The sequence below is a fragment of the Ranitomeya imitator genome, chromosome 10 (assembly GCF_032444005.1).
Source record: "Ranitomeya imitator isolate aRanImi1 chromosome 10, aRanImi1.pri, whole genome shotgun sequence".
NCBI lineage: Eukaryota > Metazoa > Chordata > Amphibia > Anura > Dendrobatidae > Ranitomeya > Ranitomeya imitator.
In genome coordinates this window covers 103,011,620-103,030,245 of record NC_091291.1, presented here as the reverse complement: position 1 = coordinate 103,030,245, position 18,626 = coordinate 103,011,620, and the positions used below count along the sequence as shown (strand labels likewise).

General features: G+C 43.5%; 1 protein-coding gene across 8 annotated transcripts in view; it reads right to left on the bottom strand.

Annotated features, from left to right (window-relative positions):
* CHD5 (chromodomain helicase DNA binding protein 5) overlaps positions 1–18,626 on the bottom strand; it is a 164,400-nt gene that overhangs the window by 57,113 nt on the left and 88,661 nt on the right. For all 8 annotated transcript variants that reach the window (XM_069741816.1, XM_069741811.1, XM_069741817.1 and 5 more), the window contains exons 12-17: positions 11,548–11,679; positions 10,584–10,689; positions 10,314–10,505; positions 6,916–7,116; positions 4,430–4,567; positions 2,793–2,914 (exon numbers count right to left, since the gene is read on the bottom strand). In XM_069741816.1, the coding sequence (XP_069597917.1) occupies positions 2,793–2,914; positions 4,430–4,567; positions 6,916–7,116; positions 10,314–10,505; positions 10,584–10,689; positions 11,548–11,679 (891 nt within the window). The remainder of the gene's footprint in view (positions 1–2,792; positions 2,915–4,429; positions 4,568–6,915; positions 7,117–10,313; positions 10,506–10,583; positions 10,690–11,547; positions 11,680–18,626) is intronic.

Sequence of the window (18,626 nt, the reverse complement as noted above, 5' to 3'; positions counted from 1 at the left end):
CCCACACTGAACCAGGAAATTTTAGAGCACTTCATGCTTCCCTCTGCCGACAAGCTTTTTGGAGATGGAAATTTAATTCTCCAGCAGAACTTGGCACCTGTCCACACTGCCAAAAGTACCAATACCTGGTTTACAAACATCAGTATCACTGTGCTTGATTGACAGCAAACTCGACTGACCTTAACACCATAGAGAATCTATGGGGTTTTGTCAAGAGGAAGATGAGAGACACCAGACCCCACAATGCAGGCGAGCTAAAGGCTGCTATCAAAGCAACCTGGGCTTCCATAACCCCTCAGCAGTGCCACAGGCTGATCGCCTCCATGACACGCCGCATTGATGCAGTAATTGATACCAAAGGAGCCCCGACCAAGTATTGAGTGCATTTACTGAACATACATTTCAGTAGGCCAACATTTCGGATTTTAAAATCATTTTAAAGCTGGTGTTTTACTGAGATAATGACTTTTGTGTTTTCATTGGCTGTAAGCCATATAATCATCACCATTAACAGAAATAAACAACGAATCACAGAAAAGAAAAATAGCCTTTAGGGTACAATTTTAACAAATATTCACAGAAAAAAAACCAATGTATATTTTTATAAAATAACCTTTATTAGTTAATCTAAAAATCTTAACTGGTGCAAACAACCAAAACCATCACCAAATATAAAAGAGCACTCAATAGGAAAGGCCAAGGAGGTACCTGGCCCTAAACTCCGCTATATGCACCCTACCTATCAGCGGAGGTTGGCACCCTATACCTGCGCAAATGGCGCCCCCGCTCACCGTCGACTGTCCCTTCTACCCCTGTACAACCCTATGGGATGGGGTAGGAAAATCAATTGCACACATCAGGTGTATCCAATAATATAGATACAACTCGCAGTCTTTTCTCTTGCATACAGGGGGCCAATGGATAGGCTGTCCCTATTTTGACCCTACCTGTCAGCGGAGGTTGGCACCCTATTTATGTGGTTAACGAGACTGGCGCGCCTGCTCCTCGACGGCTGTCCCCGATATGGCCCTAGTCACTCACTTGTCAGAGGACTTTTATAATGTGTAAGGAGCTATAGTGCTTCAATGTGCAAAATAAACGCAATGTCGCTGGAGTTTCCTAATGGGAAATTATATTATATATATCTCCCAGGTGTCCACTCATACAATGCTCATAATACATCAGAGAAAACTCCCCCAGGTTAATCTCTGCAAAGATCCTCAGATCCTTATCCCATAGTTAGAGCCAATGTAGACATCACTGTAAATTCATTAGTCCAAAAGAGAGGGTATAAATATCAAAAGATAAACCTTATGAAAAATAGTTAGTCCAACAGCCAATAAGCATGTCCATAAAAGAAACTCAACAGCCAGCAAGTATGTCCAAAAAAGAAACTCGACGCGCTTCCCCTCCAGCATGAGGTTCATCAGGAGTAAATAAGCATGTTATATAGGACTACTTAGCTTGTCCTTTGGTGACATGTAAACATGGATACAGTCCTCAGCACATAAGGACAGGTCCCCTCTAGATAGGGTGCTTAGGATTAAATGCCCAGTTAAGCTCAAAATATAGCCTTTGTGGTACCTGGGTAATCCAGCGTGCGTGTCACAATGTCGGAAGTACACAGTATACAACCATTCTTGAGCTTCTAGGGGCACTCATTTTGCTGAACATAATGGTTTCATAGGTCATCTTCTTCACTTCATATTAACTCACAATTATTTTCTTTTGACGGAAAGTTCTACCACCAACTCAGGGGCACAGCTATGGGCACTCCTTGTGCCCCTACCTATGCTAATCTGCTCCTGGGCTGGTGGGAGGACACCGTAGTTTTTGGTGAGGATAGGCCGTCCTGGTGGTGTCCCCAGATATTATTTTGGGGACGCTACATACACAGAAATAAACACTTGAAATACATCACTCTGTTTGTAATGACTCTATATAATATATGAGTTGCACTGTTTGTATTGAATAACTGAAATAAATTAACTTTTTGATGATATTCTAATTTTGTGGGAAGCACCTGTACATTAAGAAGCACCCAGAAATAGATGGAAACAAAGCGTTGGAGAGTTCTGAAGTGGCCAGCAATGAGTCCGGATCTAAATCCCTTTGATCACCTGTGGAGAGATCTTAAAATTGCTGTCGGGAGAAGGCGCCTTCAAATATGAGAGACCGGGAGCAGGTTGCAAAAGAAGAGAGATCCAAAATTCCAGATGAGAGGTGTAAAGAAGCTTGTTGATGGTTATAGGAAGCGACATATTGCAGTTATTTATCCAAAAGGGTGTGCAACCAAATATTAAGTTGAGGGTGCCCGCAATTTTGTCCGGCCCATTTTGGGGGTTTTGTGAGAAATTCCTCTTTAGAGGACCCATGCCATAGGGCTAATAAAGGAAGACGATTTCCCCAATCTGACACAACCTGACGAAGAGAGCATTATGAGTGTACGGGTGTTAAAGGGGTTGCTGAGCACAGTGCCCATGATCCCATAGACAATAAATCATGAGGATATCGAACACACACACTTCTGCTTTATTCAGTGCGGGGCCATCAGCGATCAAATAGATCCCCCCTTGCCTATGAATAAGATGTAACTTACTATTCTGGGAATATCCCTTTAATGTGTCCCTACACAGTATGATACATATTTCACCATGTCATACTATATAGGTACACAACTCACTGACCTGGGAAATAGTAATATCCAATTATTAACTTACTTCATTAGTTGCAGACGTATAATAAAGGGACGGCACAATGCAACATACTCAGAAGTCACAACTAACACTTACTTGAATCTTTCAGGAGTGAGGAAGTTGAGAAGGTGGAAGAGCTCCTCTAGGTTATTCTGCAGCGGGGTTCCAGTTAGCAGCAGTTTGTAGTCAATCTTGTAGCTATTTAATACCCTAAAGAACTTGGAAAAGAAAGTTATGTGGTGGCCGTCCAAAACAAAGAAAAAGCGATTGGTAGGGCACGTGCACACAGTGCGGAGCGGTCACTTCACGGCATTTAAAACTTTAAAGGGTTAACAAAAAGTAGGACCATTAGCACAGCAATTTCATTTTTTACAGTGCTGTGCATAGGCTTACAATTTAGGGTATGTGCACACGTATTCTTGAGGTCTGTGGATTTTTCCGCAGCGGATTTGTGAAAACCGCAGGTAAAAGGCACTGCGTGTTACCTGCAGATTTCCTGCGGATTTACTGCGTTTTTTGTGCGGATTCCACTGTGGTTTTACACCTGTGGTTTTCTATTATGGAGCAGGTGTAAAACCGCTGCGGATTCCACACAAAGAATTGACATGCTGCGGAATATAAACTGCTGCGTTTCCGCACGTTTTTTTCCGCAGCATATGCACTGCGGATTGCGTTTCCCATAGGTTTACATTGTACTGTAAACGCATTGGAAACTGCTGCGGACCCGCAGCTGCAGATCCGCAGCAAAATCCGCAGCGTGTGAACATAGCCTGATGCTTATCGAGCGCTTTTTCAGGAGGGCTCCAGGTGGGATCCATCTAAAAAAAGATGCTGTGTGCACGTCCCCGTAAGGCGCCTAGCGCTAGCACACCAGTATACTTGCACTGTTAACCAAACGCTCATAGTCCACGTTTGGCTCTCCAACATTCTGCCATCTTTGCCTGTTTTACAGAGCCCATTTGGATTAATAGTTTAAAATAATTCATATGCAATAGACAGAAGTTTTCTTTTCTTTGATCTCCCTTTTTGTCATCTGTGCCCATTTTCTTAGTAAAACAAGCAAGGATGACAGAGCGTTGGAAGGTATCTGGTGTGCGGTGATAAGCTAAGCAAATCAATGGAAGAGGACAATACGCCATATGTTATCGTGTGTAATGAAAACATAACAGTATGTTAAAGGGGTTACCCGAGACTATATTATAGTATAGTGGCTAACTACCTGCCTATTGTGACCAGTGCAGATCTCTGACGGCACACAGTAGCCACTGATCACTCCTGAGGGCGGTTTGCAGCTTCCGCTGACGTCACAACGGCAGAGCAGCGGCTTCTCTTCCACTCTGATTTGTTGATGGGTGTATGAATGTGGATGTCATGCTGATTGACAGCGGCCTCCCTGCTGCCTTACTGCGGGAAGCCCATTGTCAATCAGCATGACGTCAACAGTCAAGTCCCATTGACAGAGCAGCCTGGAAGAAGAAGAGCTGCTCTGTTGACCTGGAGCAGCTGAATCGCGGGCAGTAACGGTCAGTGACTTCTCTGAGCCAGTGCCAAATAGAACATACAAGAAGTTGCTTACTAGTTGCCTGATAGTTTTTCGCTACTAGTGAAAAAAAAAAAATGTCTCCATTTAAAAACCTTGTATGACATCATACAATAGCCCTTCTCTGTAAAAGTGGAAACATTTTTCATTAATATTAACATTTCACCCCAAAACAAGGAGTTTAATAACTTACTTTTGATTGGTTGTTTTTCAGTCGGTGAGCCTCATCCACCACAAGACATGCCCATTCAATGGAGCCCAGAACGGCATGGTCAATGGTGATCAGCTCGTATGACGTGAGGAGCACGTGGAATTTTATTTGAGCTTCTTTCTATGTAAAAAATGACATGTTAAGCATCAAGTTAGTACAGTAAAGATTTCGGGTTTTTTTTTCCCTTTATAGCTTATAATGAAAGTTAATGTATTTTCATGAGAATTGGAGCAAAAAAATGCCTTCATAGCATTCTCCAATGAAAACAAGTTACCCGCTATCCCATTATAGATCAGCGGGGTTCTGACCGCCGGGACTGCACTAACCGGCACAACAGGGCTCTTTAATCCCTTATTTATAGAATATGTGATATCTTGTTTTTTTATACCAGAAAATCCCTTTAACTGTTAAAAATACTCGTACAGCCAGCAGCTATTCCTCCCAACTTTATTACAAACATGCAAGGTCAACTTAGCCGAGCTTGCATGCTTATATAATTGCCAGATCATCAGACACCAATCCAAAATGGGAACAAAAGTACGGCATGATACACTCAAAATGTGTGACCTTTAGAAGGGATACCCTCATACACGTTTATCTAATGTGTATGGCCAACTTTAAAATTGGTAGTAAAAGTAGGTGTCCAGATTAGCAAACCTACACAAGGGTCCCACATTTGTATCTGGCATAAGTAAACCAAAGCACAAAATGTCTTAATGAATAGTCTTGCTCTCTGGAGGAACCAGTTCATCATGGACAACACAAACATTTCAATGAGAACTGTGTAATGCTTTCATTCCCCTGTGGGGGCTCTACAAGATAACTGACAGCTCGTGATCGCTGGGGATGCAATATATACTAGTAGCATTTCCAAACACTCAACTACTGTGAACACTAATGTGTTGATAGTGGTCGATAAGAAGTGACCCATCACTGGTCACACCCTTAATTGGGGGTCAAGTCCTAAGCCCTGGAACTTCATAGTAGAGGAATAAACATTGCCCTTATCTACTACATAATTATTTAAGGGTCACTTCTGTCTGTCCTTCTGTCTGTCTGTCACAGTTATTCATTCGCTGATTGGTCTCGCCAGCTGCCTGTCATGGCTGCCGCGACCAATCAGCGACGGGCACAGTCCGGAAGAAAATGGCCGCTCCTTACTCCCCGCAGTCAGTGCCTGTCGCCCGCATACTCCCCTCCGGTCACCGCTAACACAGGGTTAATGCCAGCGGTAACAGACCGCGTTATGCCGCGGGTAACGCACTCCGTTACCGCCGCTATTAACCCTGTGTGTCCCCAACTTTTTACTATTGATGCTGCCTATGTGGCATCAATAGTAAAATATGTAATGTTAAAGATAATTAAAAAAAAAAAAACCTGCTATACTCACCCTTCGTAGTCGCTTGCTCCGGCCGCCATCTTCCGTTGCAGTTTCCGGTGGCAGAAGGACCTGCCATGACGTCACAGTCATGTGACTGCGATGTCATCACAGGCCCTGCGCGCCTGTGCTACAAAGACCTGCCATGACGTCACGTTATTTTTTATTTTTTCACCTGTGACAAACCTAGCTGGGCAATATACTACAAGGCTGGGCAATATACTACGTAGCTGGCAATATACTACGTGGCTGGGCAATATACTACGTGACTGGGCAATATACTACGTGACTGGCCAATATACTATGTGGCTCTGTGCTGTATAGTACGTCACTGGGCAATATACTACGTGGCTGGGCAATATACTACGTCACTGGGCAATATACTACGTGGCTGCGCAATATACTACGTCACTGGGCAATATACTATGTGACTGGGCAATATACTACATGGCTGGGCAATATACTACGTGGCTGGGCAATATACTACGTGGCTGGGCAATATACTACGTGGCTGGGCAATATACTATGTGGCTGGGCAATATACTACGTCACTGGGCAATATACTACGTCACTGGGCAATATACTATGTGGCTGGGCAATATACTACGTGACTGGGCAATATACTACGTGGCTGGGCAATATACTACGTCACTGGGCAATATACTACGTCACTGGGCAATATACTACGTGGCTGGGCAATATACTACGTGGCTGGGCAATATACTACGTGGCTGGGCAATATACTACGTCACTGGGCAATATACTACGTCACTGGGCAATATACTATGTGGCTGGGCAATATACTACGTGGCTGGGCAATATACTACGTGGCTGGGCAATATACTACGTGGCTGTGCAATATACTACATGGACATGCATATTCTAGAATACCCGATGCGTTAGAATCGGGCCAGCATCTAGTATCCCAATAATGGGGAGCAGGATCCACACCTTGATGGGTTCCCAGTGAAAAATGACTACTACCGTAATTGCATTTTTATGAGTTAATGTTGGGAGAAAACCTCTTCAAGGTGAAATTATTGTGGGTGGACATACGACTGTCTAAAAAGTATTAGGACTCCATTCTTACTTTCATTCGAAACACTTTCTTCCCACTCCTGATGGCGTTGTCCTCAAAGGAGAATTCATTCTCTCTGATGACGGCACGACTGTCCTTATCGCCAGTGTAAGTCACAACGTAAAACTCCGGCGCCCACATCTCAAACTCACGTTCCCAGTTGATGATTGTGGATAAGGGAGCACTGACTAGATACGGACCTTTGGAATGACCCTAATGGAAAAAAATAAGTAAAGAGTATGTGATCATAGATGGCAGAAATTACCTCTAAGGCCTCCATTCATCAACCCAATTTTGACAGAATTCTGGTGAAAATTTTAATGTTCTTCAATACACAGACTTTGCAACACATCCAGAAACATTTGAGGCTAAGGAGACGCTGAAGAACACGACCATGAGTGGAGAAGCTGAAGAACGAACACGACCATGAGTGGAGAAGCTGAAGAACACGACCATGAGTGGAGAAACTGAAGAACATGACCATGAGTGGAGAAGCTGAAGAACACGACCATGAGTGGAGAAGCTGAAGAACACGACCATGAGTGGAGAAGCTGAAGAACACGACCATGAGTGGAGAAGCTGAAGAACACGAAAATGAGTGGAGAAGCTGAAGAACACGAAAATGAGTGGAGAAGCTGAAGAACACGACCATGAGTGGAGAAGCTTAAGAACACGACCATGAGTGGAGAAGATGAAGAACACGACTATGAGTGGAGAAGCTGAAGAACACGACCATGAGTGGAGAAACTGAAGAACATGACCATGAGTGGAGAAGCTGAAGAACACGACCATGAGTGGAGAAGCTGAAGAACACGAAAATGAGTGGAGAAGCTGAAGAACACGACAATGAGTGGAGAAGCTTAAGAACACGACCATGAGTGGAGAAGATGAAGAACACGACCATGAGTGGAGAAGCTGAAGAACACGACCATGAGTGGAGAAACTGAAGAACACGACCATGAGTGGAGAAGCTGAAGAACACGACCATGAGTGGAGAAGCTGAAGAACACGACCATGAGTGGAGAAGCTGAAGAACACGACCATGAGTGGAGAAGCTGAAGAACACGAAAATGAGTGGAGAAGCTGAAGAACACGACAATGAGTGGAGAAGATGAAGAACACGACCATGAGTGGAGAAGCTGAAGAACACAACTATGAGTGGAGAAGCTGAAGAACACGACCATGAGAGGAGAAGCTGAAGAACACGACCATGAGTGGAGAAGCTGAAGGACACAACTATGAGTGGAGAAGCTGAAGAACACGACCATGAGAGGAGAAGCTGAAGAACACGACCATGAGTGGAGAAGCTGAAGAACACGACCATGAGAGGAGAAGCTGAAGAACACGACCATGAGTGGAGAAGCTGAAGAACACGACCATGAGAGGAGAAGCTGAAGAACACGACCATGAGAGGAGAAGCTGAAGAACACGACCATGAGTGGAGAAGCTGAAGAACACGACCATGAGAGGAGAAGCTGAAGAACACGACCATGAGTGGAGAAGCACCAGTGGAAGTAATCGAGGTTTCTTGCACGCTCTATTTGGTCTACTATCCACCTTATTCAGCTTTTTTGCAATATTAATACCAAGCACTGTCCCCAAAGACACTCTGTCCCCCTTTTAAAAATTTTTTAAGAAAACGCCATCTGCCATTGTGATATTTTTCTTTGTAATATGAAAAAAAAAAAAAAACAGAAAAAGTCAGACACAACATCTGTCAGTGCCGGGATGGTCACGCGTGGGACTGAGCAAACAATCCGTATTTGTCTCACACGGTGCACTGACTTAATGAGGACTTTTTATTAATGCAAACACTATATTGTTTGTCCTGTCTGGAAATTCTGCGCTTTTGATAGTAATGTGCGTTCAGCGGAGGGCCGCCATTAATTAGCTGAGGACTTAGAGCCTCCAGAAGTCTACGGCACTCATCAGTATTGGTTTTGCGGACAACATATATTGCAATTATTCTATTTACCTTTATTAAACTCGTCACTTGTCCATTCTTAATAAATACTTACATTTTACAAGAAATAACAATTCTGAAGCATATTTTCACATAACTCTGTTTTTACGTAACTATTATTCCTCCTGAATATTTATGCCAAAAGGGGTGTGTTCTTACCCAGTCTGAGACAGTGGGCGCTGATTGGAAAATTTCAGGGGTGTGTCCTCACCCAGTCTGAGACAGTGGGCACTGATTGGAAAATTTCAGGGGTGTGTCCTCACCCAGTCTTAGACAGTGGGCACTGATTGGAAAATTTCAGGGGTGTGTCCTCACCCAGTCTTAGACAGTGGGCACTGATTGGAAAATTTCAGGGGTGTGTCCTCACCCAGTCTTAGACAGTGGGCGCTGATTGGAAAATTTCAGGGGTGTGTCCTTACCCAGTCTGAGACAGCGGGTGCTAATTAGACAATGTGTGTCCCTACATAGTCTGAAAGATTGGGTGCTGATTGGACAATGTCAGGGGTGTGTCCCTACCCAGCCTGAGACTGTGAACACTGATTGGACAATGTCAGCGGTGTGTCCCTACCCAGTCTGAGACAGTGGGTGCTGAATGGACAATGTCAGAGGTGTGTCCCCACCCAGTCTGAGAGACTGGGTGCTGATTGGACAATGTCAAGGGTGTGTCCCTACATAGTCTGAGAGACTGGGCACCGATTGGACAATGTCAGGGGTGTGTCCCTACATAGTCTGAGAGACTGGGCACCGATTGGACAATGTCAGGGGTGTGCAGGGACACTACCCTAACTGGTATCACTCTTCTGTCAATTTATTAATTCACATCCAGGAGAGAATATAGGAGAACGGCACAATGTAGAGATGTAAGAAAAGGTGTCCTAGTATTGGTATTTTTTTATGAAGAATGCAAGTACTTACTAATTCAGACATTTCAGAATAGTAGACAAGGGCTCTTTAACCTCAGTTCATACTGCCAAGACATAAGAAGCGTTATGCCGTATAGTTGTTTGTGTTTCAATCCCCATCGTTAAAGGGGTTGTCCAGTAAGAACGAGTTATTACCTAAGTATGGGATTGGTAATAACGTGTTAATCAGTGGGGACCTGCACTGATCAACAGAGAGTCCATTCCTCTGCTATGGGGTTGCTGAGCTGTGCTCTCCATTTTTATGGCAGCCCCATAGAAAATGAATGGTCAGGCGGCTGGGCGTCTAACCCGCTGGTCCATTTTGTAATGGAGTTAAACATTCCCCATTCTAGCAACTGGTGTGGGTCCCAGCGGTCTGATACCCACCGATCAGTAAGTTATCTCTGGACAATCCCACCTTCTTATTGCCCCCAAGGTTCTCCATCACATGGCTGGAAGGGTAGAAACTGGCGAGAATGAAGCTAAAAGTCATCCAGATTCGTAAGCTGTCAACACGATTTCCATGCTTTAGATAAAAAGCGTACCTCTTTGTATAAGGAGTATAGGAACACAATAGTTTGGACAGTCTTTCCAAGACCCATCTCGTCTGCCAGGATGGTGTCTGTGCCCTGCGTCCACGAGAACCTCAGCCAGTTCAATCCCTCCAACTGATACGGGTGTAACGTACCACCGGTGGCGTTGATGTACCATGGCTGCTTATCGAATTTAACCGTCGGCTGCGAGAAGAAAACACAAGACTTGTGAGAGTCGGAAAATGAGAAGAGACTGCGCTCAATGGATTATCTTGCAATTACATCAACTATTGGGGCTAAAGGAATCTTTTCCGAAACTTCTTCCCTTGATTTCCTGCTTTTCCTAAATTGACTAGGAGTTCTGGATTCTTCTCCCAACATCAACTCTCTGCAAAGGATGATACAATATGGAGCGATTAAAAGTCATAATTACATGGGACTGGATAGGTGATCATCATCGAAACTGTACACATCGCAAGTTTCTTTATTAGTAAAAGCCTTGCATGAAGTTACACATGCTGCAAAGATTTTCGTGAAAAGTTATGTCCTCCATTAAACGCTACTGTAATTCTTTAAATCTCCATTTTATGAAAACTCCACTAGAGGGCGCTAACTGTATACTGTTCACACACTGAGCTCCCCCTAGTGGTGACTGCAGACTTCCCAAATAATATTTATAACCTTAAGACATTACAGTTTTAGACTGTCAAGACTTTTTCATTGATTTATTTACAGGAGTAATCCCATCTCATACATTAATGGTATATTATACACATACAGTAGACGTGGATCCCACCCATGGGATCTATCTCGAGATCAGGGCCCATGACTCACGCTGCTGTCAGTGGAGAGATGGGTGTAATTCCCATTCCCATACCTATGGATATGCCATAAATGTACAAGATGGGAATACCCCTTTAGGCTAAGGAGGACACCTCCAAAATATCTAAAAGGAAAAAAGAACCCCAGAAGGAAGAGTCATTTTTCAGAAAAGTCATGAAATGGGTCTTAGTTGGGTCTGGAACTGTTGGCTTCTTGGAGGAACATTTTGTGGGTCCAAATAATCCTTACTACTCAACACAATGACTAAGTTTCATGACACCAACGTACAAGAAAAGACAACCTCGTGGTTGGAGGGCCCTACATAGATTTAGCCATCTTTGGGCTTGGAAGGCCAAGCTATGGCTCTCCACTAAGCAGTCCTAGTCTGCTGACATCTCCAGGACTTCTTGAGTCACACCGATACCTGTGATCCCAGAATGCTTGTTTCAGAGCTTCGTATTCAGGAATGTCAACGTCGTCGATTTCCCACGTGCACTGGTCATAGGGCAGGTCCTTCCACTTAATCAGATAATGGACGTCTCCCTTCTTATCAAAGCTGCAAGTGACATACAAGCACACAATAACCATCATTGTAGGGCACCATATACAATCCACAGAACATCATGGCTTCTACCTCCACATACTGACCTATCCATATACAATCCACAGAACATCATGGCTTCTACCTCCACATACTGACCTATCCATATACAATCCCCAGAACATCATGGCTCCTACCTCCACATACTGACCTATCCATGTATAATCCACAGAACATTATGGCTTCTACCTCCACATACTGACCTATCCATGTATAATCCACAGAACATCATGGCTTCTACCTCCACATACTGACCTATCCATATACAATCCCCAGAACATCATGGCTCCTACCTCCACATACTGACCTATCCATGTATAATCCACAGAACATCATGGCTTCTACCTCCACATACTGAGCTATCCATGTATAATCCACAGAACATCATGGCTTCTACCTCCACATACTGACCTATCCATGTATAATCCACAGAACATCATGGCTTCTACCTCCACATACTGACCTATCCATATACAATCCACAGAACATCATGGCTTCTACCTCCACATACTGACCTATCCATATACAATCCACATCATGGCTTCTACCTCCACATACTGACCTATCAGACACATGCATCCGGACACTGGTGGACACCGATAAAAAAGGTCCTTGTCCAAGAACTGTATACGGACCCGTTGTAACCCAACACCTCATCATAACACACAATTCCACCTGCTTTGGAGGTGGTAGTGGCCCCCATTACCTTTCGGGCCCCAGGTTGCATCGATGATATGTCCCCCCTGTATCTGGTTCCATTGCTCCCCTGTAACCTGCACTACGGAGGGCTTGCATTTGTGCGAACAGATTCGCGCTGTCACAAGATCCATTTTTATTTACCGTCATTAAATTAACGGTGGCATAGGCAGAAGAAAAAGGTTTATGGTAAAAGAAGAAGCGAAAAATGCCTAAAAGGTAGACGAAAATCTGCAGAAATGAGTCAAGGGCCCCAGAGGGGTAATACAAAGCCTGTGTATAGTAAATCCAGGCATGAAACGCTAATCTGGAACGTCTCACCGTGCGCACTTTATGCCGAAACTGGTTATTATTTAATCTCCGTAATAAATATTCACATTCTACTATATTATTCGTATTAAAACAGCGACAAATAGAGGAGGAAAAAAGGAAAAGAAAATGCTACTAAGTCTTCATTTCCTTAAATGAATCATTTTTCCAACTGTGTTTTATTAAAAAATAACTTTGCCCAATTTGCCTCCTATAGCCTTTGTGTTACACTGTCTACACTGGCTGCATATTGAGTTAACGGAGATTCCACCAGCGAGCTCATTCTGACAGGGAGCTTGTAACTTTTCATTTCTTAGTCTTGTCTTTTTTTTTTAGCTCCTCTCAGCTGATTTATGATCTCATCAAAGCTAAATGTGCATTGTCCCACCCACTGCACTTACAGCTCATTCACAAACAATTTCAACTACAGATTTCTTTAAAACTGCAAAACAGATTTCTACAAAAAAGGTAACGATTTACTCAGCCTGAAAGCACCTTTACATATATGCCACTAGTTTGGGGTATAAAATCTTGATGAGAGGTTCTCTTTAAGTTAAGGACTCCCCCTCTGTGATGTCCATAAGCTTTTATAGGGCATATGGCCAAGGGATATCATCATGATACAACCCCTTTAAAAAAACAAAAGGCTGTACAGTTTAGGACAACTTCACTAATAACAAATACGTTTTTTGAAATAAAGGGGTTGTCCACTATGTAAGGGTCCCCATGTAATAAGCTAATCACACGATGCCCCACTGTAGGGTCATCAAGCACTTATTTGTTATTGGTAGGTGTGAATGGCAGTGAGTGTTAGATTTCTCTATAGCACCTCCGCAGGATAAACAAAGTATTACAGCATTGCAATTGGAATCAATGCAGGTACAGAGGCACTGGGTCCTCCAGGCAGACTTTTTTTTTTACAATTGTTCTCCAATGTCTCATACTTTGTGGCAGGGAAATCTTGGACCACTGAGTAAATCAGAGAATAAAACAAATGTTCTAAAGAGGCCACTGATTGTAATAAAGTTGTGACGTCTGACAATCCGACCAGATTGACTACCAACGGCCAATCATTCCCCACTTTTCCTTTTATATATGTCCAGTGCCGCCTTCGCGCCAGGTTTAACAGAACAAGTGTACGCAGCTGCCCATTAAAGGTGACCTTATCTGGGCCCAGCGAGAAAATATATGTTGGATTTTATGGTGTGAGGTCACATCACGCTACAGGCCTTTACATTTCAGACGCATGGGAGCAATATAAAGGAGTGATCTGGGAAATATTATGTCTGTTTTGAGAATAGCTGCAGGTACAGGTTATTATTTATTAGTTTTTAAAGAGAACTTGTCATGTTGAAAATAGTACGTGATCTGCAGGCAGGAGGTTATAGAGCAGGAGGATACTCCATTTACTATCTATGTACATGCATGCATTATCAGATTATTATAAGCCTAGTGCAAAGCCCATGTGAAGACAAAGTGACCAACATATATGTCAGTGTAATATGGATGTCACTCTCAGTACACCGTGCTGCCTACATAGTGATGTAGGCACAGACAGTACCATCTCCCTGTCTCTCTCTAACAGATGTATACCCTGAAGGTGCTGCCTCCTTCCCTCTATTTTTAATGTTGTATGCACAGAGAGTACCATCAACCTAGTCTCTCGCTGTAAATTATACAGGCACAGACAGTACCATCAACCTAGTCTCTCACTGTAAATGATACAGGCACATACAGTACCATTAACCTTGTCTCTTACTGTAAATGGGGGCACAGACAGTACCATCAACCTAGTCTCTCGCTGTAAATGATACAGGCACAGACAGTACCATTAACCTGTCTCTCACTGTAAATGATACAGGCACATACAGTACCATTAACCTTGTCTCTTACTGTAAATGGAGGCACAGACAGTACCATCAACCTAGTCTCTCACTGTAAATGATACAGGCACAGACATTACCATCAACCTTCTCTATGTATAAATGATGGAGGCACAGACAGTACCTCCAACCTTGTCTCTCACTGTAACTGATGGACACACTTAGATAGGAGAAAAAAGGATCATCCCCGCGCTGCCGCATGAAGAATTTCAAAAATTGTACAATACAATTGTATTGGTACAATATTTGTGGTATGTCCTGATGAAGGGGTCACCTGAACCCTGAAACGCGTAGAATAAACCACGTTGAAACCTCTACAATTTTTGAAATTCTTCATGCGGCAGCGCGGGGATGATCCTTTTTTCTCCTATCTAAGTGTGTGCTTCAATCAGGTCCTGCACTGACCTGTGGATCTGCAGCAGCCGCCATTAATATATGTCCTTCCTTCAATCTCACCAGGTGAGTAGTTCTCTTGGTGGGCAACTTTGTGTAACGTTTGATAAGACCCTATTTGCGCTTTTGTGTCTCCCTCTTTTCACTGTAACTGATGGAGGCACAGACAGTACCTTCAACCTTGTCTCTCACTGCAAATGATGGAGGCAGAGACATTACCTTCAACCTTGTCTCTCACTGTAAATGATGGAGGCACAGACATTACCTCCAGCCTGGTCTCTCACTGTAACTGATGGAGGCACAGACATTACCTCCAGCCTGGTCTCTCACTGTAACTGATGGAGGCACAGACATTACCTCCAGCCTGGTCTCTCACTGCAAATGATGGAGGCACAGACAGTACCTTCAACCTTGTCTCTCACTGCAAATGATGGAGGCACAGACATTACCTCCAGCCTGGTCTCTCACTGTAAATGTTGGAGGCACAAACAGTACCATCAACCTTGTCTCTCACTGTAAATGGAGGCACAGACAGTACCTTCAACCTAGTCTCTCACTGTAAATGATACAAGCACAGACAGTACCATTAACCTTGTCTCTTACTGTAAATGGAGGCACAGACAGTACCTTCAACCTTGTCTCTCACTGTAAATGATACAGGCACAGACAGTACATTCAACCTTGTCTCTCACTGCAAATGATGGAGGCACAGACAGTACCTTCAACCTTGTCTCTCACTGCAAATGATGGAGGCACAGACATTACCTCCAGCCTGGTCTCTCACTGCAAATGATGGAGGCACAGACAGTACCTTCAACCTTCTCTCTCACTGCAAATGATGGAGGCACAGACAGTACCATCAACCTTCTCGCAGTATAAATGATAAGAGACATGGACAGTACCTCCAACGTGATCTCTCACTGTAAATGAAGGAGGCACAGACAGTACCTTCAGCCGTAAAGTGGCTACGAGGTACACATAAAATTGGCCATTTTTGTGCGCTAAAAGCTCTCATTTTTCATATTTCTAGTGCAGTAATGCAGTTCAAATTGCGTGTTTTCAAGCTTGCATGTTTTGGCGCTGCAGTGTGCTGCCCTATTTATTTAACAGTACCTTCAGCCTTGTCTCATTGTAAGGCTACTTTCACACTTGCGTTTTTTCTATCTCTCTCTCTCGGAAATGTTTCCATTGACAAATAGAAACAACATAAACAACGCATCCGTCATTTCACTAGATCCGTCGCACATGTTTTCCACTATTTTCATGACGTCCGTCGATACGTCATTTCACTGCACGACGACAGAAACCAGAAAACGCAAGTGTGAAAGTAGCCTAAGTTATGCATGTACATACAGTACCAACATTTGATCTCACTTTAAATGCTGCAGACACAGATAGTATCACCTCCTTGACTCTCACTGTAAATGTAATAGGCACAGTTACATCAACCTTGTCTCTCACTGTAACTTATGTAGGCACAGAGCACCATTTTCCTGTTTTTCTCTAAAGGATCTAGGCACATACAGTACCATCAGAATCATATACGCTCAGATAGTACTGCCTCCAAATGTCTCCTTGTAAATAATGTAAGCTCAGATAGTACTGTGTCCCTGTATTTACCAGTCGACCATACAAGCACCGAAACTACTGAAATTCTTCCTTTTCTTAAATAATGTTGGTTCAGACACCGCTGTCTCTCTGTAAACGCTGTAGGCACAGATAGTACTGTATTCCTGTCTCCTAGGACATTTATTCAAATACCACTAGCCAATTAAAGCTGGAAACTCCTCACAGGGAAGCCAAGGGGGGGAAAAATATGTATGATGGGCTCAGAAACTGAAAGGTGAATTTGGTTCTATGACAAACGAGAACAGAGACTTTCCAGCATGTAACGGAACAGGAAGAATTCGGCAAAGTGGGCGGCTGTAGTTTTCCCTAAACCAGCTGCGGTTCAAGTTTGGCGCCTACACTTTGAAAACTAATAATAATACCGTTAGGATTGACGCCGGCTGTGATACTATATAGTTAATGATGAGTTGCTGGATTAGCTCATGCGGACTGAATTGATGTATCGTGAGCTCTTAATTACAGTCTCACGTCTCGGATTTTAATCACATGTTTAATATCACTACAATTACAGTGCTTAAAGAAAAAATATATATATACATCTCTTCTTTCAATCCAACTCTGAGTAGTCACAACATCAATTTGCTGGAAATGTGTGTTTCCATGACGATGATCTCAACTATAAAGTTCCGAGGTGCGTACTTCGTGGAACACACAAAAATAATCGAGAAAGGGGATTATTAGTATTATTTTTTTTTTTACTTTTCCACTCTCCAATGTTCTCAGTTGCGAATTATATAATTATCTGGCCTGTAATCGCTCCAAAGGCAGAAAAAAAGTCAATAGGATATATTTCATGGAAGACATAAATGTGCAACGGAAACTCGGATATGGTGTAATATGAATGCGGAAAAAGGAAAACTAATTACAGTAAGTGCACGAGTAGACCAAACAATAAAAACAGAAGACAGGCTGCTCGTATTGATGTCATCAGGTGGCGAGGCTATCTGGAGGGACATTAAAGCGGTGATACAGTTATCACCTATCCAGATAATAACTTACTGATCAGTGGGGGTCCGACCGCCGGGACCCACACCAATCAGGACACGTTTATCCCGGTAGGAATGGAGGACAGTGCACATGTTCGGCCTCCGGCCCATGAATTTCCTATAGGATTGTGAGCACTGCGCTAGACTTTATCCTGTAGAGAAATAATAGAGCGGCGGTCATTCATCCGGGGATAAAAATGATCCATCGTGAATTAAAGTGATCCATCAGGGATAAAAATTGGGCTAGGGTGCCTTCACATGTTCAGTGGTCCCATTGGGACTTATGTCCGAATTCCCCCACAAAATGGATTTGGGGGTATACACCGACAGGGTCATGGACTATAATGGTGCCGACTAGAGTCAACATGTGCTCTGTGGTGCATTATTTTTGGGCGTATACGAATACTGGAGGCGGACAATCAGACACAGTGTGCTACTGTGGGGATAAGAATCAGGACCAAAGCAACAATGAAAACATGGTCATGATGAAAACTAACCTTCTCCTGACTAACGGTCTGTTTACACATAACAATTCAGGCCGGTAAATTACCACCACTTGGTTAAATGCAAGCTGATCGGCAGTCGTTTACTACCTTGTTTAGTCAGGTCAACCAGAATTCTACAAGCACAGAACAATCAATAATCGACGGCACATACCTGTTTACACAGGATGATGCACTGACGAGAAAGAAACCTTCATACTGATCATTGATCAGCTAATTGCCAGCCTGTTCAGACGAGACGATAATACTATGAATGCTTGGAACCTGACTGTCAGGCTTTCTAAATGGGTCTTAAATGTACCATTGGAGGGGAGCAGGGAATACCACCGACAACCACCAAAGACATTAATCAGTAGCATACCACCCATTTTGGCAGACCATGTGGCCACTACTGGACCTGTGAGTCGAGGGTGGTGCTGATTCCCCCAATGCCCAATGTCAGGATTTCAACAATATCGGCATCCTCAGGATGTAGGTACATGAGTGAGCGCCCTGATCCACCA